Raw genomic sequence first — 19,705 nt, forward strand, 5'->3', positions numbered from 1 at the left:
TTCTGAACAACACAACCGTTAGGTGACAATTTCACAACACAATTTTGATCAGCTAGTTGACCAACTGAAATAAGATTAGCCTTCAACTTCGGTACATAAAGAATGTTCGACAGATTTCCAACAGAACCAATACCCGACGCGGGCAATGTGTGCCCATTTGCCGTATGAATAACATGTTTAGAAACATCATCAGATAATGAAGAAAATTGAGATAAATTTCCCGTCATATGATTAAAAGCAACTGAATTGAGATGCTAAGTAGATTTAATAGAATTAATTGTACCTGAAGAGGATGCCGAGAGTGCACTTGAGATGGCAGCGAGAAGGGCAGCTGCTATAGAATCTCAAATTAGTCTTTCGAGATTATGACCAGCAGAGAAGGAACTAGATGGTGTAGTAACATCTGTCTGATATGCTTGGTGAGTAGGTCGCGAACGGTTTGGATGACGACGACGACAGTTCGAAATATGATGGCCAGCAATCTTGCAATAAGCACAATACTTTTTCCTCTTTGGACAATTGGTTGCTATGTGACTGAAGGCGTGGCATTCATAGCATTGGACACTTCACTTAGTATTTCCTGTCGAAGCAACACAATCTGATTTTTCTGCAAGTAGTGCAACAACAGGTAATGGCGTGGACTCCATGGCAGCCTGAGTTCCAAGCCTGATCTCTTCACGCAAGACGACTGCCAACACATCGTCCAGAGAAGGTGTGACTTCTCTGTTCAACAAGCTGCCACGAATCGACTCGAATTCAGGCCTAAGTTTTATTAAGAACTGCACCATCCTTGTCTTCTCCCGTTCTTTCAGGACTTCCTTGAGCCCTGCCGTAGACATATTCTGCCCAGAAAATTGATCTTGTTCTGACCAGAGTGATTGCAAGCCAGCGTTAAAAGAGCGAACATTCTTGTCCCCTTGTGTATACTCGGCAATGTTTCGTTCCACTTCAAATTCTCACGCAAGAATGCTTTATTGTTAGACTGTACGAATGTGGAGCCACAACTCAGAAGCATGACTAAATGGTCTAAGTACCATAGCAATGTCAGCATGTACCGAATTCAGCATCCAAGTTATTACCTTTGCATTATTTAATTTCTAGAGATCCAACTCTTTTGGATATGTTAGCTGGCGAGTAGAACCATCTAACAACCCAAAAGGCCCTTACCTTGAACAAAGACTCCGAAGTAGAATTCCCATAGAGCGAAATTGGAACCGTCCAATTTTGTGGAGAGCAAATCGTGCGAGGATGATTTTGAATCCATGGAGCGACAAAATACGACTGAGAGAAAAAGAAAGAAAAAAAAGGTACAGGTTACCTGTCTAGAGAAAACAGAGAAACAAGAAGGTGGCAAAGTACCTGTGTAGAGGAATATAGAGCACAAAAAAAAAAAAAAAGATTTTGGCTCTGTATACTATGATAGAAGAAACGCAAGACTTTTAGAATTGTTTTATGTACTTATTCAATAATATCATAGGAATATTTATAGCTATACAACTGTATGGTTAAAGTCCTATTCTAGGAAGGAGAATATATTGTAATAACTATACAATCAAAGTCCTATTCTATTCTTGGAAGGAATATATATTGTAATAACTATATAATTATAATATTGACTAACAGTATGAAATAAAAATACATATAACAATGCAGAGATTAAACTCATTTAAAGATAAGAATACCTTATGAAAATAGGCAATTTATACATAATAAATCATCGTTATTAATCACTGCATACTAATTCTTTCATTATTAGTCATTATTAATCATTACAATTCCTACATTATATCCTCGCATAACTAATATTTGAAACAAGTGAAGTTAAATTTACAATTTAAAAATGTAGTGAAACTTACCTATGAAGTTTCCACTCTAATGTTTGGCTTATATGCGTAAATGAGAACACGAAGCATGTTAGTTCCACACGAGTCTTTCGAGAGTGATAGCTTGTGCCTTTGAGTGAGTATTTTAACAGCTAGAGTTTGACGCTATGGATTATCTTTTGACTTTGTGTCCTTTCTGTGAGGGTTGTTGAGAGAAAAGCTATCCCCATTGGAAGTATGGGGAAACATCCTAACAAACGTTACAAATAATTTAGAGTAACTTATGTACCAACGTGGCCCTACAAAAAAGAAGCATTATCTTTTTGTTTTATGTTAACCCACCCTTAACCCCTGTTCCCACGTCACAAAAACCCACATGGCTCATCAGTGATAGCATATGATTTTTGCCTTTCGAGTGGCTTGTAACTCTTAATTACAACGAGAGATTCTATTACTAGAGCAACCTTCAGCATTTTGCATTATTAGTTATAATCAACTAAAGGTAATTTTTTATATTAAGCTAAATTAAAAACATGAAAACATAGTAAATACCATGCTAGAATTGGTTCATTTTATATTAATTGTGTGAAAAATCTAACAAATTGTAAGCTTATAAAAACTTAAATTCGACAAACATTACTTTACTTTGATAGAACAACTTCTTTTGTTTCTTGAACAGCACGACCAGTCACACATATGAAAAATTGGGGTGAGAAGTGGCATTTGTTTTAGAGTTTACAAAAAATAATTTGTAACAGGGACAAATATAGAAAACTCCGTATAAGTTATGGCTTAACTTAACCCACTAACTTTCGCAAAACTTTTATAATATGTTAAGATATTTATTAAATATATACACATAATAAATATTGCACAATATAATTCAAATATGTATGCATCAAGTAGTATTTCGGAACTATAAAGTTCAAATCATGAATCCACTTATGATTTGTATGTGTCTTATTTGAGCTGTCTTTGTAAAACAAGTACTCCCTCTGTCTCAATTTATGTGATACACCTTATTCTTTAGTCCGTCCAAAAAGAATGATACATTTCCTTATTTGTGAACAATTTAACTTTAAACTTTATCTTTTATGCTTAACGAAATAATCTATAACCACACAAATATCTTTCGCTTGTTTTAAATCACAAGATTCAAAGTTTTTTTTTTTTTTTTTTTTTTTTTTTTAATTTTATACCCTACCAAATCAGTATCACATAAATTGAGACGGAGGAGTATGTATTTTTTCAATGAGTTGGATGCTGCAAGTTTGTATGACGCAAATCGCAATATAAGTATTATCGTCATTTATCACTTCACTTCGTACCGACTACCGACGTCAAAGCTCTATGGCCGGGTTGAACCCACCTTTTTTTTTTCCTTGCGCTACACGGTGCAGACACTGCTTCTGATGTAACTTGGGCAAATTTTTTTCATATATATAGTTGTACTAAGCACCTCTTCAAATCACAAAAATACACTCAGACCAATTTTCATTTCTCATCCTCATTCATAATCTTCCCCCAAAAATACCTCAAAACAGAAAGAACAAAAAAACACCATGGAAGCATCATTGACTGAAATGATGTCCAGGCTTGCTGGACTGATGTTCCTTTGGGGCACAATTCAGCAACTTTTCCCTTATGCTCTCCGCAAACGCATCGAATCCTTGTGGCACAGAGTGGAAAATTATTTCTTCCCTTATGTCCAAATTACAATTGAGGAATTCTCCAATGGTAAAAGCAATGAAATATACAGCCAGGTTAACACTTATTTGGGTACTAAGTCAATCAACAAGGATGCTAAGTTTCTCAAAGCTGAAAAATCCAAGAACAGCAAATCTTTTGCTGTTAGCTTGGATGAAGGAGAAGAAATTACTGATGAATTTCAAGGTGCTAAACTCTGGTGGCGCTCTTACAAGGAAAAAATTTCCAATGATTCTACAGGGCGTCGGTCTAATAATTCTGTTCCAATGGAAAAGAAAAGTTACACAATTACTTTCAATCAACGACACAGAGAAATTGTTACTGGAAAATACTTAAAGCATGTGATGGAAGAAGGCAAGGCAATTCAGTTTCAGAATAGGAAACAGAAGATCTACTCCAACAATTGTAGTGAAGATTGGTATTGGTATGGTAAAGGTATGTGGAGGGACATTAATTTCGAGCACCCTGCAACCTTCGATACTCTGGCTATGGACCCGAAGAAGAAAGAGGAAATAATCAACGATCTCGTTGCTTTTAGCAAGGGGAAGGGCTATTACTCCAAGGTTGGTAAGGCGTGGAAGCGCGGCTATCTTCTTTATGGTCCACCAGGAACTGGAAAATCAACCATGATTGCAGCTATTGCGAATTTCTTGAACTATGATATTTATGATCTTGAGCTCACCTCGGTTAAGGATAACTCGGGGCTTAAGAAGTTGCTCATGGAAACAACAAGCAAGTCCATCATTGTCATTGAAGACATTGATTGCACTATTGATCTCACAGGCAAGAGAAAGAAGAAAAAGAAAAAGGAAAAGGAAACAACGGGTGAAGATCAGGAAGAAGACTCGGACTCGTCTGCAGAGAAAGAAAGTACTGAAAACAAGGAATCAGGCAAACTTACACTTTCGGGGTTGTTGAATTTCATTGACGGAATATGGTCAGCTTGTGGTCAGGAGAGGATTATTATATTTACCACCAATCACAAGGACAAACTGGATCCAGCTCTAATACGTAGAGGAAGAATGGATATGCACATTGAGATGTCTTATTGCAAATATGAAGCATTCAAAGTGTTGGCTAAGAATTACTTGGATATTGAAACTCACACTTTGTTTCAACAGATTCAAGGTTTAATTGAGGAAGTAAACATGAGTCCTTGTGATGTGGCAGAGCACTTGATGCTCAAGAATGCTTCAGGAGGACCTGAAAGTTGCTTGGAGAAGTTAATTCAAGCTTTGAAAGAGGCCAAAGAAAAGGCCAATAAAGACAAAAAAGAAGCCAAGGAAAAAGCTAAGCAGAATTCCAAGAAAATTAAGAAGTTCTCGACAAAATTAGTTAGAAATTTTGGCATCGTACAAAATTTGTTCAAATGATGTTTTCATATATTTTTAACTTCAACTACTCGATCTTTCCTTCTCTTTTTGGTGGCTAGGGAATTGGGGCTTCTCCATGTATAGTCTTGTATTGGTGTTACCAGAAGTAAGATGCTGTTTGCTCTTTGTGGCATTGACAATTGCAATGGAGTACTTAGGATGTCAAACATGTCAAAATTAATAGATATTAGTGTACTATCTACTTTGCAATCCTTAATTGAAATCTGCAGGCATCATACTCAATTTGACTTTGTAATAAATTCATCATAGTTGCATTTCACGAGGTTATGCAGTCCGATATTTTCGAGCTAAGTATAGTGTAAATTCAAAATTGTTGCTATCTCTTGTATTATCTCTGAAACTGTTCTCATCTCCACTGGTGGACATAGGTCTGGTGACGGACCGAGTAAAACATTTGTGACTCCTTTAATATATTTATCTTAACCATCTAAATAATTGACTGTTAAGAGTTGTTAAATTGTTGCTGTATCTTGTATTCCTTGATTTTGGTTTTGTTTTAGGAGTACTTTTGCCACTAGAACTCAATATAACCATAGAATAATTGATTGTTAAGAGTTTTTAAATTATCTATTTGTAATTCAGATTAATGTTCGATTCATTAGAGGTTTTATGATAACGTATCTACTAGTGTTAATCTCAATTAGCGATATGCTCTTTTTAATTAACTTCTTTTGTTCCAACATAATTCTCATGATTTACCTCAGAAGGCTTTATGAGATAAGTAATTGATTCTATCAAAAGAAAAAGTAAGGATAATATTTGAAGAGCTCATTAGATATCTTGACGAATAAGTCCAAGATCTGCAGAAAGGTTCTTTCCACATGTTCCCAAAGAAAAGTTCTTTTGACATCATTTTTAACGATTTTTTCACTTAAAATGTTATCCAAAGGTAATGCATTTAAAAGATCCCACCTACCACGAAGCAACGGTCTAGAGAATTTGTGTAATTGACTAGTTTCAAGGGAAAAAGAAAGCTGGATAATTTAATTGATTTAGAGACGAAAAAAAAATACTAACATTGTATAGAATTTGAACTACCGCTCGTCATATTGCTCCTTATCTAGAAATCAAAGAAAATAATACGGGGATTTCGTCGAACCTATTCATATTCATATATATTGCATAACGTAATCCTATAATACCAATTGAATTTTGGGGTTTTCTGATTAAGCCAAGTCTGTAAATTTGGAATTTAAATGCAGAACAAGATAAAGAGTTTACTAAAAATATAAATACTTGTGACATTGTGTATATAACTTAAATCCTTCCATAAAATTGTTTCACTCTCATTTCATTTCATGTAGTACTGGAATTAAGAATGTGTGATGGTGGTAAATTAGCCAAAAGAAGTTTCCTCCTGAAGTTTAAGTTCTACACACTAAATAGTATAAGAATATTTACACAATCATGTCATTTAGAAGATAATTATCTATAAGTCTCTTGATAAACATTAATTGGTAATCCATTGAAAATGGTCCTTCCCTCTGTCCCAATTTATATGCTCTTTTCCTTTTTAATTAGTCCAAAAAAGAATGACACATTTATATATTCAGTAACAATTTAACTTCAAATTTATCATTTTACCCTTAATGATTTTATAGCTACGCAAATATTTATGACTTATTTTGGACCACAAATTTCAAAAGTCTTTCCTTTCCTTCTTAAATTCTGTGCCCAGTCAAACACCTTCATATAAAATGAGACGGAGGGAGTAAGTAATATGCCATCACATGCTAAAATTCATTGATAATGTAAAAAAAAAAAAATGTAAATTATCAGTGCATGTAATTAATTAAAATCTTTCCACGAAATGCTTCGTGCCCAAGTTACTCCATCGTATAATATACTATTATTTCGCGCTAACCGATTGATGCAAGGCTATTGGAAGGTGCAGAATGCAGATCGTGTCCAATTTTATAAAAACTGAAGGCAGGCTTACAAAAGAAATCCTATTGAACGAAAAAGAAAAAGTGATTAGTGATAAGTTAATAGCTCGAGTTGGACTATCTTTTCAGTTTTTGCCTTTTTTAATTCCACAAAGTTGTGTGAAAAGCCACCCCGAAGCTTCGAAAACGAACATATTGGCTCTATCTTTTCCTTTTGAAAACATGAGTCATACCCATCTTTTAGGGAAATACATTAATATTCGTTTTTCTCTCCATGCTTATACTAAATTAAGAATTATATAACAGTTTATAAAATCTTACAGTAGTGAAGTTCCTTTAAAGGGGACCGCGTACAACAGGCCAACTTTCTTGTACTTGTGCCACACGAAGGACATCAATTTCCCCTTCTATATATAGTTGTATGAGTTAGTTGTATTAATCACCATCATTAACCACAAAATACACTTGCTTTCTTTATTCAAAATCTTGCCCACAAATATAGCTAAAGAAGGAAAACTCAATGGTAGATACATTGACTGAATTATGCTCCAAGCTTGCTGGATTGATGTTCATTTTGGGCACAATTCAGCAACTTGTTCCCCATTCATTCTACAAGCGCATCAAATCCTTGTGGCATCGACTCGAAAATTATTTCTACCCTATGTCCACATTACCATCGATGAATTCTCCAATGATAAAAGAAATGAAGTCTACAAACTTGTCAAAGCTTATTTGGGTACTAAGTCCAATAAGGATGCAAAGTATCTCAAAGCTGAGAAGTTCAAGAAGAGCAAGTCTTTAGCTGTTAGCTTGGATGATGGTGAAGAGGTCATTGATGAATTTCAAGGTGCCAAACTCTGTTGGCGCTCTTACAAAGAAACATTCCCTGATAATTCTCCAGGGGCCCGTTCTCAGCTTCCGATTGAAAAGAAATGTTTCACGCTAACTTTCAATAAAAAACATCAAGACATGGTCACTGGACAATACTTGAGGCATGTGATGGAAGAAGGCAAGGCCATTGAATTCAAGAACAAGAAACAAAGGATTTACTCTAATGACAATGGGTATTCGAATTGGTATGGCATGTGGAACCACATTAATTTCGACCATCCTGCAACATTTGATACTCTCGCTATGGACCCTAAGAACAAGGAGGAAATAATCAATGATCTCGTTGCTTTTAGCAAGGGGAAGGACTATTATTCCAAGGTCGGAAAGGCTTGGAAGCGCGGCTATCTTCTTTATGGTCCACCAGGAACTGGAAAATCAACTATGATTGCAGCAATTGCGAACTTTTTGAACTATGACATATATGATCTTGAGCTCACATCAGTTAATAGCAACTCACTGCTTAAGAAGTTGCTCATGGAAACAACAAGCAAGTCCATCATTGTTATTGAAGACATTGATTGCTCTATAGATCTCACAGGCAAGAGAAAGAATAAAAAGAAGAAAAATAAGGAAACGACAAAAGATGAGGAGGAAGCAAGTGAAAATAAGGAATCAGACAAACTTACACTTTCGGGGCTGTTGAATTTCATAGATGGAATATGGTCAGCTTGTGGTCAAGAGAGGATCATTATATTTACGACTAATCATGTGGACAAACTTGATCCAGCTCTAATACATAGAGGACGGATGGATATGCACATTGAGATGTCATATTGCAGATACGAAGCATTCAAAGTGTTGGCTAAGAATTACTCGGGCATTGAAACACACCCTTTGTTTCAACAGATTCAACGTCTAATAGAGGAAGTAGACGTGAGTCCTTGTGATGTGGCCGAGAACTTGATGCCTAAAAATGCTTCAGGAAGGCCTGAGATTTGCTTGGAGAGCCTGATCCAAGTTTTGAACAAGGCCAAGAAAAAGGCCAGCTTGAATTCCCAGAAGAGCAAAAAGTTGTCCACAAAATTATTCAAAACTTGTGGCCATCTCAAATGTTGTTTGAATGATGTTATCATGTTTAACTATCAGGCTCTCCTACTCTTCTTTATTGTAGGCTTTTTCCATGTATACAGTCCATTTTGATTCTTAGCAAAAATAAGATGTTGTGCTCTTCCTTATCTATTTTTCGTTTTAGTATTTGTCTAGCAGAACAGACTCATTTTGTTTCCAAAAGCATTGACCAATTTTGTTATGTCTAACATGATGCCTTAAAATATACTCGTCTGTTGTTACAACTCACAAATACAAATAACAAAAGAAAAGTTTTATTTGGATCATGTAACTAACGCATAGCACAAAGGGCATTAGATGTAAGACAAGAACTCGGGCATGTCACAAGCAGAGAGCTCAACTATACAAGAAAATACATTAATTGAGTTATATATGCTTTTGGATTAGTGCAAAATTGTTAAAAGTTGTGAAAAGAACATGTTTTGTATGTCCAGCGGAGAAAGTGTGTGAGAGGGAGACATGCTTTGTATGTCCAACGGAGAGAGTTTGTGAGAGGGAGAGACGGCGTGTGAGAGAGAAATCTCTGAAATAGATTTCACTAGTATATGAAAATATGATCCTTCTATAAGATATCATTTTTGTTGCGGAAAAAGGTCAAAACCGCACTAATGAGAGCATATTTGAACCTACAAGCATACATTAAGAGCTTATTTGGTCCAATTTAGTTCCTAACTGCAATTATGCAACAACTTATAAAGTTGCATTTATGAAACAACTAGTAAAAGGGTCCGCGCTTCACGCGGTAATAAGAGATCTCACTAAATTTATAATATAATTTTTATAATAATAAGATATTACAGTTATTTTAAATTTCAAAAATTTGAAACACTACTATTTTTCAAATTCAAATGAATTGGATTAGTTGGATATGTTTCTCTAACTTTAATTTTGTATTAATGAAATACAGGTAGGGATAAAACTTGTTTTCCTTAAAAAATATTTAAAAGAAGAATTAACATATATAACTTTTTTCCTTCTTTGTAGTGTAAATTTTCAAATTATATTAAATTGCAAGAAAATTGGAAAGATACAATTCATTCTTTTTAAAATTTCTCTAACAAAAAATCAAAATACAATTTCATAAAAAAAGGGATGGCTTAGGAGAGATAATCTATATGCGCTTACAAGCTTTCTCCTTTTCGCTATCTTCGTCAGCATTTATTTCCTTGTTATTATCTTCCATTCATCAACCTAAACAAATTAACGCCCAAGGAGCAAGGGTAATCAAAGGTGCAAATAGAAGAATTTCAAAAATGATATCAGTGCCTAAATCCTATTATCTTGTTTGGCTTATTATACAAAGATTAAAGAATCATGTTTATGTGACAAAAAATCATACCTTGCAGAGGTTTAAGGTAAAAACCTCACCATTGACCAAAGAAATATTTAACGGCATAGAAATATTAAGAGATTCAACTCTAGCCTCGTTAATTAAAATCTGAACCTGCACACTCAAAATAATTTCAAAATATTTAAAGAGAACTTTATGGAAAAATCAATATCTTTTGAATAATTTCATAATAAAATAATATACAATAAAAGAACAAAATTCCACAAAACTATGAAGCTGGAGCAAATTTCACCCTCCATAGCTACCTTGGTAGGGAAGAGTTCATCGTGTAAAATATTAATTTAAAGATGCTCCTAATATAGAGGAGTAAACAAATGTGACGTCTGGGGAAAAAACTGGAAGTGACGTTTAAAATTTCCTAGATGAAACAACTTTTTTTATCACTCTAAAATAGGGAGAAAAAAATGTACTTTTGCCCCTTTAATTATCACAAGCATTTAATAGGTTGTAACAGTTCATAATTTTAAAAGGTTGTAACTAGCCCAATATTTTCAGTTAGGCAACGTTTCTTTCTTTCTTTTGGAATGAAGAAATTAATATTTAACAAAAAATGAGAGTAAAAAAGCAAAAAATGACAGCAAAAGATAAAAGAAATTAATATTTAAACGAGATAAAATTTTGAGTATAGTAAAACAAGAAAAAAACACAATATTGGAAAACAAATTAGAAATAATATCTTTATTTAATTTTTTTTCTATGCATCTTTAGATAACGCAGTTTTAAAAACACATTTAGTTCATAAAAATCATGACTGTACTTTATATGACTTCGCGTTACGATTCGGTAACTTTATTTAATTTCTTGATTTTAGTCTTTTACTTATAGACTTGAATTTCAAATTAGAAACTTTTTTTTTAATGTATCCATTCTTCATTTTTTAACGGAAAAGAAGCATCTAATCACCTTATTAGAAAGTCCATTGACGGCCTTATCATATTCAACATATCTGACTTTCAAATAAGATAACTCGCCTTTGAGATCCCTTTATTGATCAAATGATCTCGTGACAAACTATTTATGCGTATTAGGCAAAATATCTGCTAGTTTTTTTGCATTATCTTGGGTTAATGTCACCTGTAACTTGCAAATTGGTGAGCCGTAAATTAAAAAAAAAAAAAGTGGAGGAAAACAAATATAAGCCCGGACAAAAAACAAAAAAGAAATTTAAACAGAGATACTTGAAAATTAAGTACCAACCAAGCATGAATGTTTCAGGGTGTTTCTTCTCCGCCGGAGCTTTTCCTCAATAACGGTGGACTTCCTCTCCTCCGCTAGTTTCTTCTCTATTAAGAAGTCCCATGTTTTGTGTTGAACAATCAAAAACATAATCAATTGATAAGGAAAGTAGATAATTATGCCTTTTAAAAAGGCTCCGGCAACATGATTTATCAGTCATTCACAACGGAAGATTAAAAAGACGAAGGTTGAAGAGTACCTGTTTGCCATCCCTTATTTATAATTGAGTAAGTTCATCACAGGGGAAAAAATTGAAGACCGAAGGCTGTACCGGCTCGGAAAGAGGGGAAACAAGTTCCTAACCTTAAACTACTGGTTTTTCTTTCCTAAAATGCAATTAAAGCCGTAATATTTTGAATTTAACAATAGAGTTTGTGTTGAATTAAGAAAAGCTTTTGGGCAAAAGCCTTCCATGCCAGGAAAGAAGAACCTCCCATTACGGTTGGGTCCTTAAATGTGCCGTAAATATTGAACCGTTTTATTTTGAAACGGGAAGAAAGCAACGCTTGAGTCTTTTACAATTATAGGGAAATAATATTAAATGGATCGAAAATAAGGAAAAGCAGCAAAAAAAATAGGAAAATTGATAAATAGAAACTTGTCACATTAGAGTGCCACGTCAGCGGGCCTTTGGCCTGCTTTTATATATATATATATGACTTGGTTGAGTTGTAGGCAAACACAAATATTATGATTTTTGGCCCTTTTTAGTTCTTAATTTAGTTCTTGCACATCTGTACAATCTGTTCAGACGTATATCTCATATATTGTATATCTAAAAATAAGTAGAACTTATGCGTACATATTCTAACAATATTTGATCCAACTATATATTAGAATTAAAATATACAAAAAGTTAGCGTTGTTCAATATCCTTACCGAACAACAAATGAATGGAACATCTGCAACCAAAAGCAAAACTTATGTTAAAAGTCTAAAAGATTTCTGTAAAATTTAACCTGACCAAATTGGAGAACTTCGGTGTTAGAGAAGTGAGGATAAATTATAAATCTTGGAAATATGTGATAAGATGCAGCTCTAGATTTTATTGAAATTTTGTATCATTTTAATATGATGTTATTTATATACAATAGAGATGGTAATGAAAAACTATGGCAGGCAGTAAAACATTGTACAAAAGGAATCCAAAAATAATACAATACTTACCCTTGATAGTAACATCTGAATACAAAGCAGAAAATCGTTGTAAATGCTCAATATAAAAGAAAAACAGTAGAAGTGATGGAATACAAGCATAAAACAGCGGAAGCAAATAGCCAGGATTAAACTTACATGTAATATAGACAACCCATAATCAAACCTAAAATTGATACTTATCTCTTGAAGCGTGACCGCAACCAAAAATCGAATCTTCAACCACGAACACACACCATCCACGAGATCATCATCCTTCAATTCCACAGTCTTATACTGTATAACCCGAATAATACCAGAATTTATGAAATTTGTGTGGGCGAATTTCTATGGAAAAGTGAAGAAACTTGTAAAACCCTTACCTGCTGAGTCTTTATTTTCCACTAAGAAATAATATTCCACTTAATTCTTTATTATTCGAGCATAGCAGGGACCACAAAATTTAATTAACGAGGCTTCCTATTATGGAACTAATTCGAAATATCGGAACTAATCCTACCATAATAAATTACAAATTATTCCACTAAAAAATCCTAATTGCGCTCCTCAGTTCAATTTTGAAATCTTTCATTAAATCTTATTTAACTCTCCATATTAAGATTACAGATACCAATCAATTAAATTAAATTACTGACAATTTAATTCATTGACTAATTGAATCTTTTATATTTCCGCTTAACTTATATCATGTGACGGATACAAAATTCACCTGCAGGGTTTTCACATGAGACTTATAAGCATTCATAAAGGGGTATCATCAATCTCAAAGTCGAGACATGGATTCTATCAACTAATTATTATTTCACAAATGTATTTTGCCATTATCTAATTTACCAGAAATATATAGACCCGCAATTGAGTCGTACTTTTTAATAAATCAAAATAATGAACAAATCACATTGATCGTAATAATTATATCAAGATTAAGAGTATAAGTACATTTAATGAACTAGAGAATTTGTTTTAATATATCAGTACAAAAACACTTATCTCTACTTGGTCCGTTCAATACATACAAAATGTACTAGCACAAGAAGACGGAACTATACTGTTCCCATAATGAAGATACATTATATTAATCTTGTGCTACAATCATACCGATGGGTTTGTCCAAATTCCATCTTAGATTGTGAACATAAACTTTATACTTATAAGAACCGATGATTTAATCTTCCATGTAGAAGCTAAACTCTATACACTAAATCATCTACTATATAAGTAAAGGACACACAAGGACACACATACTAGTATATGATCTATTTAACTCTTTATTAAAAATTAAATAAATAATTGTTCTATAATAAATATTTTATCCATACACATGGTTAATACTATATATCCCAACAAAAAGAATATAGTAATATACTTTAATTTTGTCCATAGACTTGAATGTCTTGGAGGTGAAGAGGTATATGTCGAACGGTTACAGGAAGATAGAAAGGCAATTTCACACCATATTTTGTCTAATTCAATCCTATACGTTTCTGACTTAGGAAATTTCTTTCTTTAATGCATCATTAAATATGATGAAGAAGACGATAAAAATAGATCAAATGAATCGGGTCTACATTATTTTTTTACAACTCCAATAGTTTAGCTTAAAGTATAATGATTTGATTGATCAGGTGGTTAAATTCCCATTTAATTGATTTATTTATTATTTGTTGGAGGATAAATTTACTATTTGGTACAAAAATATTTTTAAGAGTCATGTTCAGATGAGGGGTAAAAAACTCCCTCCGTTCACTTTAACTTGTCCACTTTTGACTATGCACATCCCTTAAGAAATAATAAAGGAAGTGCATAATTTACCAATGTACCCATATTAATTGATGCATATTTTTATTGAATTTAAAAAAAAAAAATTGAAGTGAGTATTTAATACTATGGGTAAAACATGAAAAAAGAAATTATCTTGTCTTGATACACTACAAGTGACAAGTAAAAGTGAAAATCTATTTTTGAAATCTTTGGACAAGTAAAACTGAACGGAGAGAGTAACTTTTCAACTTAGAGTCTTTCACTTTTAGTACAATGTATATGATGATTTTACTTTTTTTTTTTTTTTTTAATACAAAATTGTAGTCTAAGATCACTTTGACCATAGTGCACTTTGATATATGAGGCTCACCGTTTGTGTTGGGTTAAATGAGATCTTCTTTATCAAGAACGTAGCAGTGCTTCTCAAGTCCTCCTACTATAGCCCTTATTCAAAGTTGTTCTGTACAATAGTTGTATGTTTTATATCAGCAACCAAGAATTAACTAGCACTAAAGTCTTTCTTAAAATCAAGACATCGAGTCATTGATATTCGGCTAAAAAGTCTATATTTCAAATACATTATCGCCTCATATCTTCATTATCGTTGTGCGGTCTATGTATTATTGGTTTACTTTGAGCTTATTACGTGTTTTATGTGTGTAGAAAGTGCTTGGAATTGGAAGAGCCATAAATGAATGAATTGACATGAAATCGAAGCAAGAACAATTGAAGCGAATGGAAGGAGGTCAACCTACTAGCTTCATGAGCCAAGCTTGCTGGATTGATGTTCATTTTGGGCACAATTCAGCAACTTGTTCCCCATTCATTCTACAAGCGCATCAAATCCTTGTGGCATCGACTCGAAAATTAGTTCTACCCCTTGAATTCTCCTATGATAAAAGAAATGAAGTCTACAAACTTGTCAAAGCTTATTTGGGTGCTAAGTCCAATAAGGATGCAAAGTATCTCAAAGCTGAGAAGTTCAAGAAGAGTAAGTCTTTCGCTGTTAGCTTGGACGATGGTGAAGACGTCATTGATGAATTTCAAGGTGCCAAACTCTGGTGGCGCTCTTACAAGGAAACATTCCCTGATAATTCTCGGGGGGGGGGGGGGGGGGGGGGGGCCATTCCCAGCTTCCGATTGAAAAGAAATGTTACACGCTAACTTTCAATAGAAAACATCAATACTTGGTCACTGGACAATACTTGAAGCATGTGACGGAAGAAGGCAAGAGTTCAAGAACAAGAAACAGAGGATTTACTCTAATGACAATGGGTATTCGAATTGGTATGGCATGTGGAACCATATCAACTTTGAGCATCCTGCAACATTTGATACTCTCGCTATGGACCCTAAGAAGAAGGAAGAATTAATCAATGATCTCGTTGCTTTTAGCAAGGGGTGTAGAGAAATATAGCAGAAGAAACGGTAAATCGGGAAGACCTTCTGCTAGCCCAAGATTGTTAACTAAGATCGGAAGATTCAACTAAAGAAGAGGAACCTATGGAATGGAAAAGTTTACTTGAATTGGCTTTTATTGGTAGCATTAACTTACAATTGGGGTTGGCTTGGCTTTTTACAAATGTTCAAGGTCACCCCTATTTATACTTGTCTAGGGATGGTTCTAGATATTATTCTAGATACATCCATAAGAAAAATCTAGTTACTCTTATCTCCTACTACTATTCTAGACTATCATGATATTATTCTAGATACAAAAGGATCTAGATAATTCTACCCTCAACTACAAATATCTAAGTGTCTAGAATTTCTAGGCATTTCCTAAGTATATATATCAAAGAAATTACAATATAACTTTTTAGAAACTGCTCTAAATATCTATGATATTTACTCTTCCAAAAAATTAACTTTAATTTTTCACACTCCCCCTTAAAGTAATATTTTGGAAGCTATCCTGAACTTGTCGTGGAAGAACTCAGACGAAGCTTTTGAGAGTGCCATGGTGAAGATCTCAACAATATTTTCTCAACACTTCTTCCTTCTTCAAATGATGATGATTTTCCGCTAATAATTGGGCCTCCAAAGAAACATGAATACATCTTGATAAAATTTTCATCTCTGTTATGGTCAGACTTGACAATATTTCTTTTTGGCCTTTGCGAACCACATGAATCATCATCATGCTGAGTTTCACATTTTTGAGTTTCCAGACTCCCCCTTTCTCTTAGCTCTTTGAAAATTGCGTTATTTGGAGAAGCACCTGAGTCGGTGACGATCTAACTATTAATTTCCTGCGAAGACTTAGCACTACCGTAGGATCCACCACCACATTCCTTTTTCAGCTCCTCAATGAACTGTTTGTCAGCTTCAGAGCATCCGAGAACCATATTATTTGTCTCTCCATATGAAATTGAGCCTTCAAGGTCAACCTCTTCATTTATTTGACCATCAGCTTCTCCATCTGCTTCCAGTATTTGATCTGAGCTAGTGATTGACTTTGATATGGCAGATGATTAACCAGAGACTTCAACTTCCACTATAACTCCCTCAATGCTTTCTCTAGAATGGTCACCATTGTCATATATAGTTTCAAAAACTTCATGCTCAGGATCTACTTCAACATCCTCCACTTCTAGACTTTTATTACCAATTTCAGGATCTGCTTCGTTGATTTCCTCGATGGTAGCTGCCACATCACCAGTCTGAACGTCTTCAGAATCTTTTTGCTTTTTGTTGATGACACCAATGCGTTGTTTCTCCATGAGATGGACTGTATTATCTCCTGAATCCACGATCCGGTCTTTTCGAAACTGAGGGAGGCTAAGGCATCTACTGCTCGAGTCTCAGCTATGAAGCATCTTCCCCAGTCTTCTTCTTCTTCAGCAACTTTCTCGGTTTGAGCCATGTTGCTTTCTTTGGCTCGGCAAAATCTTTTTACGTGTCCTACTTCACTACATCGGTAACATTTAATAGACTTCTTACCATAATGATTAGAAGAATCCTTCTTCTGTCTTGACGAGTTTGAACCCTTATGGAATTGAGAATGTGTCATATCTCTTGAGCCACTTCGCTCTTGTATTTTTTTTAAAATTTCTCTTGTTAACAACAAGAGCATTTCCTTCCCCTTCTTTGATAGACACACTAGCCATTTATTTGGCTAGTAGCTCCTGTGATGACAACAAATTCTCAAACTCCTCCAAGGATGGTAGTTGAGCCCATCCTTGAATTGATGTAACAAAAGGAATATATTCTTTCTTCAAACCACGAATGATAATTCTTCTCATTCATGCTTCAGAGATAGCCTCAACCGGATTTAATAATGAGATCTCTGAACATAAGTTCTTAATCTTCAAAAAATATTCGGTAATAGAAAGATTAACTTGAATGGTGTTAGCCAATTCATTCTCCAAGATCTGTAGCCGCGCTTCATCCTTCTTATTGAACAAATGATCAAGGGTCCTCCAAATTTCATGAGCTGATTTGCACCTTATAATATGATCAAACAAGTTGTGAGAAATGGACCTCTTCAGGATGAACTCCGCCTTCGCATTAATTTGCTTTCACTTCTTGTATGCGCTGCTATTTTTTTATCCCTCAATAGGAGGACTCGTTTAACTACTATTAACAACATCCCACAAATCCTCTCCCACAAGGTATGACTCCATACATGTCTTTCATACCTTGTAATTGGACTGATTCAACAATTACATCCCCAGTCCATTAACACGGCTGCTTAAATCCATTTAGAGAAACTAGTTGAATCTACCACTAACCAGAAGCCAACTACGACTATGGATCTGATACCATGTAGAGAAATATAGCAGAAGAAACAGTAAATCGGGAAGACCTTCTTCTAGCCCAAGATCGTTAACTAAGATCGGAAGATTCAACTAAAGAAGAGGAAGCTATGGAAAGGAAAAGTTTACTTGAATTGGCTTGTATTGGTACTATTAACTTACAATTAGGGTTGGCTTGGCTTTTTACAAATGTTCAAGGTCACCCCTATTTATACTTGTCTAGGGATGGTTCTAGATATTATTTTAGATACATCCATAAGAAAAATCTAGTTACTCTCATCTCCTACCACTATTCTAGACTATCATGATAATATCTAGATACAAAAGGATATAGATAATTCTACCCTCAACTACAAATATCTAAGTGTCTAGAATTTCTAGGCATTTCCTAAGTATATATATCAAAGATATTACAATATAACTTTCTAGAAACTGTACTAAATATCTATGATATTTATTCTTCCAAAAAATTAACTTTAATTTTTCACAAGGGGAAGGACTATTATTCCAAGGTCGGAAAGGCTTGGAAGCGCGGCTATCTTCTTTATTGTCCACCGGGGGCCGGAAAATCAACTATGATTGCAAAGCAATTGCGAACTTCTTGAACTATGACATATATGATCTTGAGCTCACATCAGTTAATAGTAACTCAATGCTTAAGAAGTTGCTCATGGAAACAACAAGCAAGTCCATCATTGTTATCGAAGACATTGATTGCTCTATAGATCTCACAGGCAAGAGAAAGAATAAGAAAAAGAAAAATAAGGAAACGCCAAAAGATGAGAAGGAAGCAAGTGAAAATAAGGAATCGGAACAAACTTACACTTTGGTGTTGAATTTCATAGATGGAATATGGTCGGCTTGTGGTCAAGAGAGGATCATTATATTTACGACTAATCATGTGAACAAACTTGATCCAGCTCTAATACGTAGAGGACGGATGGATATGCGCATTGAGATGTCATATTGCAGATACGAAGCATTCAAAGTGTTGGCTAAGAATTACTTAGGCATTGAAACACACCCTTTGTTTCAACAGATTCAACGTCTAATAGAGGAAGTAGACATGAGTCCTTGTGATGTGGCCGAGAATGTTACAACTCGAAAATCCCAGATTTGTTGCCTTGAAAGTAGACCAATGCGAGCTTAAGATGAACATGAAGTTCTTACGAGATTAAGCATGTATTAGATAGCTTAAGGTGCATACCATAAGATTTTGAAGTTATACGAATATGTGAAATTTAGTTTGTTGAAGGAAGTGAAATATAAGTCGTGTTCGGAAAGGTTTTCACTATGATTGAGCTAATATTTATTTTGTGATGTCATGAGGGGATGTTATAGGGCCTATTATATGGTTAATAAAGTATTATGTAAGTGCCAAGAAGGTTCCACGAGGATTGGAAGTCAAACGAATCAACAAGAGGAAGTTTATACAGTCCGTATAAGGAGGGTCCGTATAACATGACCTTCACAAAAATGGTCATTTCCTTGGTGATGTTATATGACACACTTATACGGTCTGTATAACTTTATGCGGTCCGTATAGGGGGAGGGGGGGTTCCGTATAACTTGACCTATTTCAGAAAGGGACTTTCCCTTGGTGGTGTTATATGGTCCACTTATACGGACCGTATAAGTGGTCCGTATAAGTCCATCGGGCAGATTTTTAACTTTT

At 34.4% G+C, this 19,705-nt stretch overlaps 1 protein-coding gene and 2 pseudogenes across 1 annotated transcript; all 3 read left to right on the forward strand.

The window, feature by feature from the left end:
- The first annotated feature begins 3,273 nt into the window (after positions 1 to 3,273).
- On the forward strand, positions 3,274 to 5,215 carry LOC132047135 (AAA-ATPase At3g28510-like). The gene has a single exon (XM_059438041.1). It carries the CDS (start codon positions 3,386 to 3,388, stop codon positions 4,901 to 4,903), a length of 1,518 nt encoding a protein of 505 aa, XP_059294024.1. The 5' UTR covers positions 3,274 to 3,385; the 3' UTR covers positions 4,904 to 5,215.
- Positions 5,216 to 7,284: 2,069 nt separating this feature from the next.
- Positions 7,285 to 8,841, forward strand: LOC132047904 (AAA-ATPase At3g28610-like; annotated as a pseudogene).
- Positions 8,842 to 14,977: 6,136 nt separating this feature from the next.
- Positions 14,978 to 19,180, forward strand: LOC132047905 (AAA-ATPase At3g28510-like; annotated as a pseudogene).
- Positions 19,181 to 19,705: the final 525 nt, after the last annotated feature.

Source organism: Lycium ferocissimum, chromosome 2 (assembly GCF_029784015.1).
Source record: "Lycium ferocissimum isolate CSIRO_LF1 chromosome 2, AGI_CSIRO_Lferr_CH_V1, whole genome shotgun sequence".
NCBI classification, from domain to species: Eukaryota; Viridiplantae; Streptophyta; class Magnoliopsida; order Solanales; family Solanaceae; genus Lycium; species Lycium ferocissimum.